The 14,445-nt window shown below is 47.0% G+C and overlaps 1 protein-coding gene across 1 annotated transcript in view; it reads left to right on the top strand.

Moving 5' to 3' along the window:
• The first annotated feature begins 812 nt into the window (after positions 1-812).
• The window catches only part of VILL (villin like), a 37,053-nt gene continuing 23,420 nt past the window's right edge, over positions 813-14,445 (top strand). Inside the window, exons 1-2 of the mRNA XM_074869510.1 lie at positions 813-948; positions 13,117-13,198. Of these exons, the coding sequence (XP_074725611.1) occupies positions 13,130-13,198 (69 nt within the window). The 5' untranslated portion in view covers positions 813-948; positions 13,117-13,129. The remainder of the gene's footprint in view (positions 949-13,116; positions 13,199-14,445) is intronic.

The following is a 14,445-nucleotide window of genomic DNA, read 5'->3' as shown; positions in this document are numbered from 1 at the left end:
CACCATGAAGATGCCAGGCAGGAGCAGCTGGGAATGAGAGAAGATGGTTTGTCTTCACGTTATCCACAGCCAGTGGCATCAAGGCAACTTTCAGAGGGAGTGGCTGCATACTACAGCCACCTTTCACAGATAGTTTTTTCTTAACGATAAGCTACAATATTATAATGAGTATCCACAGACAGCTTTCTGCTGCAGAAGGGGGCTACAGCAAACAGTGCCAGCTTCGCTGGGCTTTTCTGGTTTATCATTACTTTTCTTCTGGGGGGGCAGCCCGGTTTCACACTCCAATGCTCTGTTACGTCCCCATTTCAGCCAGTAATCTTGACAGCAATCCTCACCCCTGCTCCCCATCACCCTAGGCTGCAATACACCCAGGGCTCCAGCCTGCAAGTACAGGGAGACCCAGCTCGGCCTCACAAAGAGCAGGCTGTCTGCCCCAAGCCCCTCTTCCCTTGGACCAACTGTGCCAAAATTCGGGACAGTCAGAGCCAGGGACTGGAGCTGGGACTCTTGGGCCCAAGCATTAATGTGGCACCGAGCAGCACTGCACCTTGCTTTGTCCAGCAGAGACAGAAAGAAGGGGGGAACAAATCCTCCCTTGCCCTTTTAAATCTGGACAAAACAGGTTTCTAATTAAAGCAGCACTTAATCATTATTGCTCTGTGAATGCAGAGCTGGTGGATATTTGATGCAGAGAGTTGGTTGAAACTCTCTCATACCGGCTCCCTCTTTGTCCCTCTGTGAGTCTGGGAATGGGTGTGATCTCTGAGTAGGAGTGTCTCTGCGGTTAAGTAGAGGATTGAATTACCGAACACTGCTGTTCCGGAGCTGACAAGGTAGCAGAACAGCAAACAAAGTGCCTTGAAACTAGCTCACCAAAGAGGAGAGAAGGCGCTGGGCTTGGTGGAGAAGGGAGACTTGCAAGGACACCACAGGCTTTCCAGCAAGGTAAGCAGCTTCCTTGCACCCCTCTTAGTTTTATTTCTAAAGGCCAGAACTATTTAATAACTTTTGTTCTGTGGGATAGTAAGAAACAAACAAAATAAACTAATAGATTTTTTTTTTTTTTTAAATTGCTCACCTGGTGTAAGCCAGGGTGGCTTTACTGAAAACAATGAGCCCATCCTGATTAGCACCGTTTGGGGTTGGAAGAAGCAGCTATCTCAGCTCACCGAGAACCCGTCCGGGCTATGTATCAGCTTTGAGAACACATGCTTTTCGTTTAGCTCTCTGTACAGACTGGCTTTGATTTCACGCAACGAGCAGTTAATGGCGTTTTGAGTTGGCCTGGTTTGTTTCATGATTTGCTGTCATGGGGATTTGCTTAAAGCTTGTCAGCCTTTGAGACGGGGTTATGAGTCCAGGCAACAACAAAAAGTCGTGGAAGTTCTCATCGATAGGTCTTGTAGTCTGATCAATAGATCTGCTAATGGCTGAACTGCTGGACTGTTTTGCTCTATAAGTACAGAGTGTTTTCTCGCCCTGTTCATTTGAGATGCAAATTACACTGAGATAAAATTGAGTTGTAATGGAGTTGAGCTGCAGGCTTACTTGCCAGTATTTTTCTTAGGCGTGCCTATTAGGAACATAAATATTTAACACAAAGGAGAACCGATATGAATTAGCATCTGTGGGAGGTTCGCGCTTATTCAAGGCTACCCTAGCACAGATGTAAGCAAATGTTAGAACAGCCGAAGCAAACTGGCCCCACCAGAGCAGCACTTAGACGGTGAATCATCCAGGTGCTCTTTACACACGGCTGCTAAATGGGCAGATTAGAGTCTGCAAAATAGAGATTAGACAATCACAGAGCACCGGCCTTCCTTTTCGGCAGTGTTTTACCATTCCCTGCAGCGCTGGCTGAGATGCCAGGTGGAAGCAAATGCAAGGACAGGCACTAGCCAGTGCAGTGCAGATCAGGAAAGCCCTGACCATCTTCCCTTGCCTTCCTCCTAGCAGACTCAGGTGAGCCTCCCCTCCCACTCTCCTCCTCCTCCTCCCTGTATGAACAGGCTGCCCTTTTCCTCCTCGGGCTCGCTTCCCACCAGCAGACATGTAGCCCTCGTGATGTTATTTCCTAGGCAGGACTTTGTTGCAACAGTTGCCAAGGTCTTCCAGCTGGGAGCAAAGGTTTCGTGCCATGGCCACTGTTGGTGTCACCCTGGTCTCCTGCCTTCCCCTGTATCCTGGGGCTCTTCATTGAGTTGAGACAGTAGACCCCTGATCTTGAATGGCCAGGGATGCTGAAGATGCTGACAGTGTCTCCTGATCTTTTCCATGGAGCTGTGCAAGTTTTTCTGAACTTTAAGCATTGGAGGTTGTCACCTTTTCTGCTCTGGACCCCCCAGGGAGGTGTGGGACATGTGACACAGAGGAGATGCACCATGGACTCCATGACTTCAGACCAGATCTGTCCTGCAGCCTGCTCCTCCAGCACCACCCATGTTGCGGTTGCTTGTCCCCAGCTGAGGAAGAGACTGGTTCAGACACCTGCCCCATGCTTGGAAGATGCTGGGGCTCTGCCCTGTGCTGGGCACCTCCTGCTGGACCAAAAGCCTTCCCTCAATTTTAATAGAGCTAGATACCTGGTAACCCACTTGGAAGCAGAGCCCTGAAATGCCCTGTGCAGTGAAGGGGAGCTCGGGGCACACTGAAAGCCTTTGTGATACATTTGTGCTACCTGGCCCAGCTGCATTTTGCCCACCCCTGGGGAACACACGTGCTGCCGCCACCACCCTCCTCAAGGTCCCTCCTTTGTCACAGGGGATAGGCTCTTTGGCAGCCTTCTGAAATTCACTCTGGACTGACACAAATCAACAGGTTGGGCTTTCTATGTATGAAATGTCCAACTGCACAGGGAAGGACTTCAGTGTGGACACACCACACCCAAAATATCTCTGCTCCAGCTCTTTGTTTATTCACATATATTCTTCAGCTTCTGTTGGCCCCTCAGAGAAACAAATCGTACAGTCACAAAGGGATACATGCGCCTACGACTCATTAAAACTTCTTTTCTCATGCTCTCCCTCTCCACATAATACAACCCTGGAAATGGGCCTAATTATGATTTATCCTGGATGATTATACATTTCCACTATATTTCCACTCATTCTGGGTGTAAAAAGAATGCAGTAAGAGGTGAATATTGTCACTGAGTCTTTGGCATCCTTCAGTCCAAAAAGTCCTGTGAGCTGTAATGTTAATTTCCAACATCGGATGATGTGTATTTGATTCAGTTACCTTGATTTCCAAGGACCTCTGCTTGAAACAGAAATCCTACCATTTGTTATCTGTCTTTGAGCCTATTCATGCTTATCTGAGGTAGTGCTGGGTAGAGTAACAGTGGAACTTGTTATTACCTTATATCCACGTCAAAGACATGAGACATAGGGGATGCTAAATTGCATGGTTGAGCTCCGTCCTGGGCAGTTCCTGTGGAATGAGCTATTCAGAGCAGCCGACCTCTCCTTCCTAAAAATGTTCTGTTGCCATGTCCTAGGATGAAAGAATAGGTTTCTGTCTGGCCCTTTGTTTAGAACAACTCTTACAAAACAGCTGAATAAGGTAAGAAACAGGCAAGGTTAGAAAGCATATTCTTTTTTTTAGGTGATAGAGGCTATCAAGATACCCACCTTTCCTTTGGGAGGGTGCTAGAGACTGAATCACTGTATTTTGTTGCTGTCTATGAAATAGCTGTCTGGGTCTGAGCAAATCCCACCCATCCCAGTCTTTCAGGTGCCTGGTTCCCTTCTCTGTGCTCGGACAAAACTCCCATTGGCAGCTCTGGGTGCAAAAGGCAGTCTCGGGTGAATGACTCTTTCTAAAGCTGTTTTCATTATTTGCAGGGATGTTTTATTCATTTGGCTTTATGCAGTTGATGTGCTACTCTCTCAAAGCTGACCTTCATTTCTGCCAAGAGGGGACTACATGCTTTTCTTGCATTTGTGTGTTATGATCCTGCGTGGGCTGGGTTTCACTTTTTATGCCAAGCAAATGCCAGACGCATGGTCCCATGCGCTAGGGCTTTGCTCTTTGCTGTGCTGTGTCAGCGGAGAGCTATGCTCAGGCATGCAGGAGCCCCCAGGGCTGGGCAGCACAGGGTTTAGCTCACAAAATCATGAAGCACCAGCACCATCCATCCACAGGGGCAAAGTTACATCCCATGTTCGTCTGCCCCTCGTTCCCAGTAATCCACCCTATCTCAATTTGCCCCATTGTCTCCCTGGACCCCTTTCCTACCACAACAGAGAACAACCACCAAAAGCCATCTCAGGAAGGAGACACAACCATGGGTGTCTTGAGGGTGGGGTGGTGTTCCTCAAGGGCCAGTTGCTTAAAGTGAGGAGACGCATGTGGAAACAAAGTGGCACCCACAGGAGGACCAAGTGTGACCTCGCAGTCCACCCTGGGTTGCAAGAGCTGGATGAAACTGATAAACACACCATGTATGTATGTGGTGCTGAATGTCCCTCTGGTTTCGTGCAAGCCTAGAGGATAATGCCAGTAGAGGTGACTGGTACCAAAAAGGTGGGTGTCGCTGGTGTTCCCTTGACAGAAGATCCCATGAAGGTCTGGCTCTGTTTCAAAGACCTTAAAACTCATATAAGGTATCTCACCCCATCCTTAAATGTGGAAGCCTGGGTTAGGTTGGTTGGTACCTGCTTGCTTTGACACAAGTTAGGTGTCTTTCAGCAAAGGTGTGTCATCCAACATACACAAAGGGTGAGCTTTCCCTTGGAGCTTGAGAAGCAAACCTTCCCCTTGAATATATCGGTTGCATCTTGTCAGGCCAGTGATGGAAATGCAGTCACCTATGGAGCACCACGCTTAGGTCCAGGTCATTTCAATTGCAATCTGAAATGTAAACCTGTTTTTTTCCAGAATTTCTGGGTTTCTCTTCCCAAGTTTGATGTGACGCTTGCAGACCTGAACTGGAGCAAAACTGGAACAGTCCCTTCCTTTTGATAGTTACTGTTAACCTTGCTGCTTTCCACTGGGAAGTCAATGCTCTGGGACCTGGTTGTCTAGCTGGTCTGAGTGGACCCAGACCAGCACCCCTGCTCTACCACCATCAAATAAGGTCCTGATAGCAAGGGCTTATTCAACTGCACTAGTTAAACTGTGCACCAGGGAAAACCTGCTCTTTATCTTGTACACATACATGTATACACATATATACTTTCATGTTCATACAATAAATATAAAACTGTCATATGCAGTAGCAAAAATCATAACTCTTAGACTTGTTTTTTGAGAAGGATGAGCCAGGTGGGCACTGGTGCTTGGGTTTAACTGCAGTTTGTTTGTGGTATTTGGCTCAGTTCATGCTGACAGATCTGGCAAGCAGGGTCTCGGTGTACGGTGGAAAGTACTGAGCAACCACACTCAGAGAGGTGATGTGCAGCGTGCCAAGCTGGGCTCTCCACCTGGGGGGTTACCACATAGGCCAAGGGGACAGTAAGTCCCTCCTGACCGAGAGTCACCAGATTTGCCCTAGACCCAATGTCAGGATGCGGGGAACCACCCAGGGAGAGTCCTCCTCAGACTTAAGCACCTAAAACTAAGACATCCAAGTGAGGGTGCATGAATCCCAGCCTCTAACACTCTCTGCTATCCTTCCTACAGGCTCTTTTAACCCTGCATAGGAAGCAGTGGTCTTTCCTCAGTTTCAGCTGGGAAAGTGCCTTCCTTCGAGGGTCTCTCCCTTCCCATAAGCTTTTGAAGTGCCAATGCTCCCCAGGGCTCAGGAGGCTCTTGCACAGGTGACCAAACACACATGCTCTCCTCCCTGATGTCTCAGCTCTAGTTTTACTTGCCTGCAGTCATTAGATTAAATAATACTCTGTTAAAATGCTGATGTGGGAGAGGATTGTAACTTTTTTCTTAGAGGTGGTGAGTAATTAGAGGTTAGTTTGTGAGATCATTTCTAACCTGAACCACTTCTCTGGAAACCAGGAAGAGGAATTAAAATGGCTTCAGCTTTGTTTTCCTTCTGTGTGCACTCCTGCCTTCACTGTGGCACGAAGCCCTGTCTTCGGGTGCAGAGCTGGTCCAGAGCCAGTGATCTCTCCCTTTCACCAGGGGAGAATGAGCTGAAAGAAAGGAGAGATTTGTTCATAATGAATTGGCAAGCTACATGCTCACCATTCCCTTGGGGTGGCTCTGTACTCAATAACCTCACAAAGAGAAGCCAGAGGTGGAATGGATACCTCTGAAGTAGGTGTGCACCAAGCTGCATTGTATTATTTGAAAATAATGCACCTGGCACCATGCCAGGGGCAATGCTGCTGCAAGGTGCTTGCATGCAGAAGACTTTTAACAGCTTCTTGTGCCACTGTTTTTTTTTCTCACAGATCTTCAGAGGGAGGTGGGTTTGCACTGAAAGTGTTATTGGTCACTGAGACTGATCTCAGGGGGAAGTTACTGCAGCTCAGACTCTGCTGCTGCTTCTGAAAGCTTTTTGAGTCTAATAGGGCTGCCCTCACCCTTCAGAGATGCTACCTGCCTGGGAGAGCCTGCTGCTTTCAAAGACAGCCTGGGGAAGAAGGACTTCCCAGGAAAACAGTTAGTCAAGAGCTGCATGTGTGCTCTCACCTTCTTTATAGGACACCAAGGCAAGGACTGCCAGCCTCCACGTTCAGCCAGTTTGCTCTCCCTTTTCCAGCACCAGTCACTGCTGAGCACTAGGCTCTGCATCCAGCATGATGAATGTGGAAACTCAGACTGCATGACTTGGGAGTTGTGGCTCGTGTTAAGGCTTTCTGATTTAATTGTCAGTACATTGTTCTTACGTTGTTGAGAAGTTTTCTGGGACAATACAGCTCTACCGTTCCCAGGACAAATAGTCAGTTGTTAAAATTTTAGAGGGAGGGTTCAGAAATGGCAACAGTTTGGGAAAAATCTGCTCCTACAAATCAGTTTCCCAAGACCATCTGCTTGGAGATCAGACTGCTGGAAAGCTACCAGCAGTGAAATAAATAGGACAAAGGAGGTCATAAAGAGAGGTGTGGAGAGATGAGCAAGATTTTCTGGATGGAGCAAAGTGTTGAGCTAGAATTTACGGCAGGTGGAAATGAGGTGGCTGCAGGGACTAGTCAAAGTCAGAGGAGATAAATCATGAGTTGCCTGCCCTTCTAAATCAGATGTCCTCTGAGGAATTTGAAGAGACAGATGAGATACAGATTGAGGGCTGTTGCAACTGGGAAGGTGGTTATTTCCCAGTAACCTAGTATTTTCTTGTGCTCCTTGTTTTTAAGTAAGGATCAATGGTAGGATTGGAGAATTAGTGCAAAGCCCATCTGCATGTGGCTCACAAGGAGCTGAAAGGTAAAGGCTCACAGCACCAGTGTGTTTCTGGGAAAGACTGTGTATAAGCTACTAAGTCAGAGATGCCAGAAAGGGATAGGGGTGAAGGCACAGATTATAAGAAGACACACTAAACTGAAGGGCTACTTCTTGGTAATGCCTGGGATGGTGGTTGGGGATGGGGTAAATTTCCAGGTTTCAAGAGACACATCAACTGGGTCCTGGGGAGACTGGTCAGCTTTTGTCAGACAGGGAAAACTGGTTATTGCTCTTGCAGAACTGAGAAATTACTTGGCTAGATGGATCCAGGTTTATGCATCCTTTGAATTTAGTGAATGGGGAATTCAAATCTCTCCTGCGGTATAGAGCACTACCAGATTGAGAGGCCATCATTAGCATAAAATCATCTCAGTGGTTCTCCTCTTCATCCCAGGCTCTTAAATCTTCACTCACATTAACCCTGAACAGACTTTAGCATCTCAGTCCTCAGCATCCCAGCCCTTGCCCCATGAGCAAAGAACAGAAAATTCCGGTTGACTGTGATGGCAGGTAGCTGCTTGGACGAGACATGGTCTGGTGATCCCTGGCAGCCATTCATGGAAAAAGGGAAAACCTGCCCATCTGAACACAGTGAAGTCCCTTCTTAGCTCCGGAGCCACTGACCCTGAGAAGATGAGCAAGAAGCTTCTTCACAATCTTAGTTCATCCTGTCCGATGCCCCATCCCAGGTTTTGATCCATCTCTACTTAAGAGAAGACTAAAAAAGCCCTTCAACCCCTTTCACGATCCACCCAGATGATTTGGTAGCATGGATAGGGGATCTTTTCTGACTGGTGGAGGTGGCTGAACATGTGGGTCAATCCATTCTATTGCCTTAATGCCAAACTGATGGGAACTTGCTGAAGTGCAGCACCTGAACAGTGACTTGTGGCCACAGACCCCAAGGAGCCGAGCCCAGAGAGCACATCCTGGCCATTTAGCCATCTCATTTCAAAGACATTAAGTAAAGACAAGCCTGCCAGCTTCCCTAATAAGCTGTTCCAATATTTAATTGCCCACCATGATCAGAAATAGCATCTTATTTCAAGGCCTGTTTTACGTAATTTTAGCTGCCAGGCAACAGCTCTTTCCAAGAAGGCCAAAGTGTTCTCTGTGGTCAGCTGGGTGCGTCTGTGCAGAGCCCTCTCCTTGGCACACCAGCCACATTGAGCTTCTGAACCTGGACCTCACAGGACTTAGAGGAGTAGGGTGAGCCGAGTTACACTTTTTCCTCTTTTGCCACCCTCCAAAACATATCTCCCATTCCCTGCCTTATCACCACGTCCCAGCACATCCAACATAGGTAATGCGATTCAGCTTCTCTGATTGCAACCCTTCCTGTGATTGCGCAAGAGGATAGGAGCTGTCACCATCACACACATATGCATATGGACATGTATGTCACAGGTGCTCTCACCTATGCAAACTTTGCCTTCCTGCCAAAAAAATTGAAGGAGGATGTCATGTGACTGAGTGTGTGACAACATGAGCGAGAAGACAAGCCTCATTGCTGGACCTCCCTACCTATAATTTCCATGTGAGCGGAAAACCACTTTTTCTCCTCTTGCAACAGGAAAATAAAAGACAGTTTATACTGGTTGAGTGCTGTATTGTGGACAGTCACTCACTAGGAACAGTCACTGTTCAAAACAATGGTCCTGAGCGGTAGTGGATGACCCACACAAGGTAACTCAACATTGAATTTCATTCCTCTAGGCAAAACAAGGGTTAACTGCTGTCCTCTGTGCAAACAAAAAATGGCACCTACTTGGGCCCAGATGCCCAACTATAATGGAGACAATGAAAGCAATTCAAAAGCCCTGGTTTACCTCATCTAATGCCAGTCCAAGTATTCCCAATAATTAGGCCTTTCAGCCTGGAAAGGCTAGAGCCACAGCTGCTTCCTATTTTCCCAAAGCTGTACAGAGCATTAGTCATTTCACTGTTTTTTTTTTTATTACCGTGACTACAGCCCAGTAAGTGTGCCGCCAAAACCCAGACAAGCCAAATCGGGCTTAATTCAGAACGTACTTCAGGAGTTTGAAATGATCTCCTATGCCTCTTCTCAGTCCTTATTTTCCCTCCGCACCCAAACAGCCTGCGTCTGCCTGAAGAAATGTCCTGCTAGGTCTGCTTTCCCAACATGTACCAGGTTGACCAAAATGAAGTAGTGATTGCTGGCACTTCCACCCCAACTGTTATTCATTAACCAATCTTGGGAGTGACCTTGACACTTAATTAGTCATCTAGTTTTTCATGAAGTCAAAGCTTTTCCCCACACTGTGCTGGTTGGAAAGGGGATGGGAATCATATTTAAGAAACAGGAGTATTGCTCTGATTTTGGCAGTGCGTGAAGGGGAGTGGGTGTAACAGAGACCCATCTGACCTCGCCCACCAGCTTTCTTACCTAGATTGTGTTAGGGAAGGCTCTACTATTAGCTCTGGAGGCTCCAGGTTTTTCCTACTGTGACATCCAGCCAAGATGCCAGCCACTGACATTTGGTTTCCAGGTCCTCTGGCCTCACCCAAGAGCAGCGTTTGCTCTTTGCAGTTTAATTTATAGCATCTTAATGAAGTGGTGATGACCCAGCAGAGCAGCTCCAAGCCAGCATTTGTCTTTGCCACACAGTGGCCACCTCTCAGCCTATGCTCATGGTGTGAACTTGTCTTCTCTTTCCATGGTTGTGAGAGTCCCTGGAAATGGCAGAAATAGGGTTGCTGACCCTGGAGGTGGAAATTGGGTAGTTGCATGTTACTAATGTGGAGGAAAAGGGGGGAACTACAACTGCTTTAGTGCCTCTCTTCCCCTTTCAGAGGTAAAGCTATGTCTGTGTACAAGGAACCAAATGTCCATCCCTGTAACCGTTTTTTTTTTTTTTCCAGTGAATTCCTGCCCCAGAGGCTGTTGACTCATGCTCTTGCCAATTTGCATTTCACCTAGCACTGGGCAAAACTGGTTTGAGTGAGATAGGAACTGACCCGGACATCTCTGTTCAAACCCCACAGCGAACCCAAGCCTCTTGACATCCCTTTTTCGTCTTTTTAAATTAGAAAAGTTTCTGCTCTTCCTGGTTTCAGCACAGATGGGAAGTTTTTACTCCATAAATACTGGATTTTGTGTCTGGGCAGGGTCATCTGATTTAAAACCCACATTAAATCATTAATGAAATGAGCTGTCTGATTATATAAGTTATATTCCTATTATTTCTAACTTGGCCACCAGAAGCTGGAAAGTCCAAAGAAACAGCCAACATTGTCTGTGCTTCACACTCCCCCCCACCAGCTTAATGACTAAGGAGGAAGGGAGGGAGAGCATTTCCCAGAAAAGTGGGGACCAGCACTGTATGGGCAGGTTTCAGATACAGAAAGGAGCCCCAGGAGTGGAGGAGATCCAAGATCCCCATTTTGGGTCAAAGAGGTTTGGGTGGGAATTGGTAGAGCATTGCTGGCTTTCAGAGGGTTTTGTTCAACACGTCTGTCTGCGCTCAGAGGAATCTCAGCATCCTTTGGGTTAACTTTTCTGATGGGAGAGGCTGGGATACTGGGAGAAGCAGGGAGCCAGCTGTGTCTCACAGCTGGCCAGCTGCCGGTTTCCTTTGCTGTTAGCAGGCGAACAAGATGCCTGCTGCCTTCCACAGGGAGCAGAGTCAGTATTGCTAAAAAACTTCACCCCCCTGAATACTCCCTCACATGTAAACATCTTTACTGGCTTTGTTTTCAGGTTGTTCCTGTTTTGATGCTGGAAGGAAAAACCCTAAATAAATCTAAAAAATAGCTGAGGGAAGTAGGCTTCATTGGATTTTTCTTAGATAGGGACCTTTCAAATGCCATATTAAAAGGTCTTTTGTTAAAGATCTGAACTGGAATCATGTTTTTGGCTTCAGTTCCTGAAAACCCTTGACTTCACAGTAGATGAGTCAGGAACCCATTCAGAAAAGTGTCTAGCTCCTCTGTAGATGCTGAAATATCTTTCTGGATCTGGCTTTTAATCTGTGTGGGTCTCAATTACCTTTCTGGGAATTGAGATGAAAAATGTCTTTTTTCCTCTTTGCTGTTTGTCTTCTTGTCTGGAAGCTATCTGGAGGACCTGAGAGGGATGTGAAGGTTGCCGAATGCATTCCTGGTAGGTACATGAGGCTCTGGCCTCTGGACTCAGTCTTCCACAGTCCTTCAGATATACCTGTGTTCAGGAAGGAGTGAGCATATCTGACTCCTGCTACCGAGTGCTGCCAGACTGTGGGTGCCTGAGGTGTTTGGGGCTGTGCTCAAAACACCCCTGGAGGTACCTGCAGCTCTACTGGCTGTGCAAGAAACCAGGATCTGGCATCTCTGGGCTGTGGGAGATCTGGATGGACCCATGGTCCTGCCTAGAAAAGCAATTTTAGTGCTCTTACTCAGTGTGCAAACTCAGGAGAAGGATCATCTCTTCTTCTGACTTTATGGTGACAAGTGCAGCGTGTCTCACCATGCTCTCATAACACGAGCAATAAACACGCTTTCTGGCAAGGGATCATCTGTCTTTTTTCTTTTCCTCCTTCAGAAGAATCTTGTTCCATGGCTTTATACAATAGCTTTTTTTATTTTTCATCTTATCATGGCTCAGTTGTTTTGCCGAGTTGAGGCAGCCGTGGCACCGTTCCTTCTCGTAGGCAGTTTCCTACAGCTGAGCAGAGGAGTGCAGGAGAGGCCATGGCCTACAACCAGTCCAGAGACAGAGAAGAAAATGCAGTCAATCATGTTGCTGTTGTTTTTAACGTAGTACAATTGTTCGGTCTGTCATGAGCAAATGCAAATCAGAGGAGTGAGCTGGCAAACAAATGAATGCAAAACACAGAAATCAGTGAGCCGTCTTTTCTCTTGAAGCTGGGCCTTGATTTGTGAGCAGGATTGACTCATATGGGAAAGGCTGATATGGGTCTTGCCCCTACACAAACACAATCCATCCCGTGACCACTGCAGTAGATCAGAGCTCCTCGGGAGGCACCTGCCATGCCCCACAGGCCAACCAGCTCTGCTAGGATATAACCCAGTGTTTTCATTTACGTTCATTTGGGGTTTGATTTGCTTCAGGAGGTTGCCCTAAACAAGCTGGGTTCAGAAATTGGTTCTTGAGCAAACCTTCAGCTATCCAAGCAGTAGGAACAGGGAGCATAGATAAGGGTAGTCCTCTTTTTTTTTTCACAGCTGGTAGATATGATAGAGAATAGATGAGAGACCTTCACCCATCAGAGAGGCAGCTGGAGATACCTAAACCATCTCAGATGTCCCCAGACACCTTTGAGTGGACAACTGATACCTGAAACCTACCTCTTCCCCACACAGGCAGAAGAGCCTAGGGACCTCCAGGAGGGCATGTGTCTCCTGGAGGCCCACTGTTGTCTCTGCCACCCCTCATGCCATGGTGGGAACAAAGTAGTACTGATGTCAGATCCAACACCATGGTGAATCCTTTCCACCTATTCAAACAAGGGAAAATTAATCCCACACCAGAACAACGGTATCCTATCCAGTCTTTTCTAGGCTGTGATCCCACACTTTGTTTGAACCCCCATGAGCATGGATAGCCTGGGAATGGGGGTTCATCCCACCTAGTCGTTGATAACTGCAGGTGTGCTTTCTTTATAATCATCAGAGAGATAGAGACACTTCAAGGTGTGGATTTTCTGTATTAAATCTCCACTGACGGTAAAAGGAACCCAGCATGACTAGCACACTTACTGTTGTATCTAATTATATAGTTATTCTGTTTTTTCTTCCTCTTTTCCCTTCTAGTTCAGACTGAAGGATGACAGACGGTGACATGAATCTCCCAACTATTGAAAGAAAGCTGGGACTGCAGATATGGGGCATAGAGGTATGACAAGAGGCAATGATGGCATATGTCCTCTGCACATGTGTGTGTGCATATGTTTCAAGAAAGAGATATTCTTGAAGTAATCTGGGTGGGAAAAGAGGGTCTTATAGATAAGATACAGTGGCAAACAAGAGACCCAATATCTGCCTATGCAACTTTCAACATGTTATTTCTTTGGTTTCCTGCTCTGTAAAACAGGGATAATATTGACTAAGGAAACATGAATGTGGTGGGACTGAAGCTGTTCCTCCAGCACTGGAGGCTTTCTCACCCTCTTCAGGAACCAATGCAAGGCTGCTTTAGCTCACCCTAACTTAATTCCCTGTTTCACCAAGAAGAGTGGTTATGCATAGGTAACCATAGTCCATACCAGCAGCTGCCATGGGGAAGGCACCCATTTTTGCAGCAAAGGGATCCCATGGAGTCTATTTGCACTTCATCCTTGTCTTTCCTACTCTGATCAATGGGTCACTGCAAGGAGGAATACTGCATCCTGCAAGGTCACCTTCTGCTTGAGGTGGTATTTGGTTTAGGATTGGATCCAGGCTGTGTGCTCAATTCTGCTCAATTTTTCTGGCCAAATTCACCAACAACATTCCCTTGCAATGAGAGGAGGCATAGACTGAGGTGCAGAGTCCTCTCAGGGGAGCAGTGGGAAGGGGCTCCAGCACCTGTCTCCAAGTGGTGGTGGCACTCTACAGGTCCCAGCTGTGTTCCAAATATCACAGGGTCTTTGCCTTTCCATTTCTCTCCAAAGCACTGTACTAAGCTTCTTCCCAGAGAATCTGTAATTAGAGATGTGTCAGTTCACAACGGTCAAGCTGGTATGCTGGGAAACAAGTCAGGCCACCAGAAGAATGTATGTCTCTAATTCCAGGAAACCCAGGAGCTGCACGTGTACTGGTGGGTGACACATCCAGGCACCTACACTGGGCAGGCATTGCTGGTTAATTGTGCACTTGTACCAGATGAAGTGTGCCATTAGGGTCTGGAGGGGTGAGGGACACATCAGTGTCCTCAAGTCTGTCTTTTCTAAGCACTGCTAGTTGCTGTGAATTCCTGGCAAAGTGGTTATCCTAACAAAGCTCTGAAAGCTATCCTTGAACTTAATGGGTACTGAGTAAAAACAATGCCCCAAAACTAAACCTAGGATGAGATGTGCTCACTCTCCTGGGAAATTCCCTACAAATGCAAGCTCTGGAGCACTTCAGCCTGACCTCCAGGTCTTCTTGCTCTAGACCTACAGG

This window comes from Strix uralensis, chromosome 1, assembly GCF_047716275.1.
Source record: "Strix uralensis isolate ZFMK-TIS-50842 chromosome 1, bStrUra1, whole genome shotgun sequence".
Classification (NCBI taxonomy): Eukaryota; Metazoa; Chordata; class Aves; order Strigiformes; family Strigidae; genus Strix; species Strix uralensis.
This window is presented reverse-complemented; position numbering and strand designations above follow the sequence as displayed.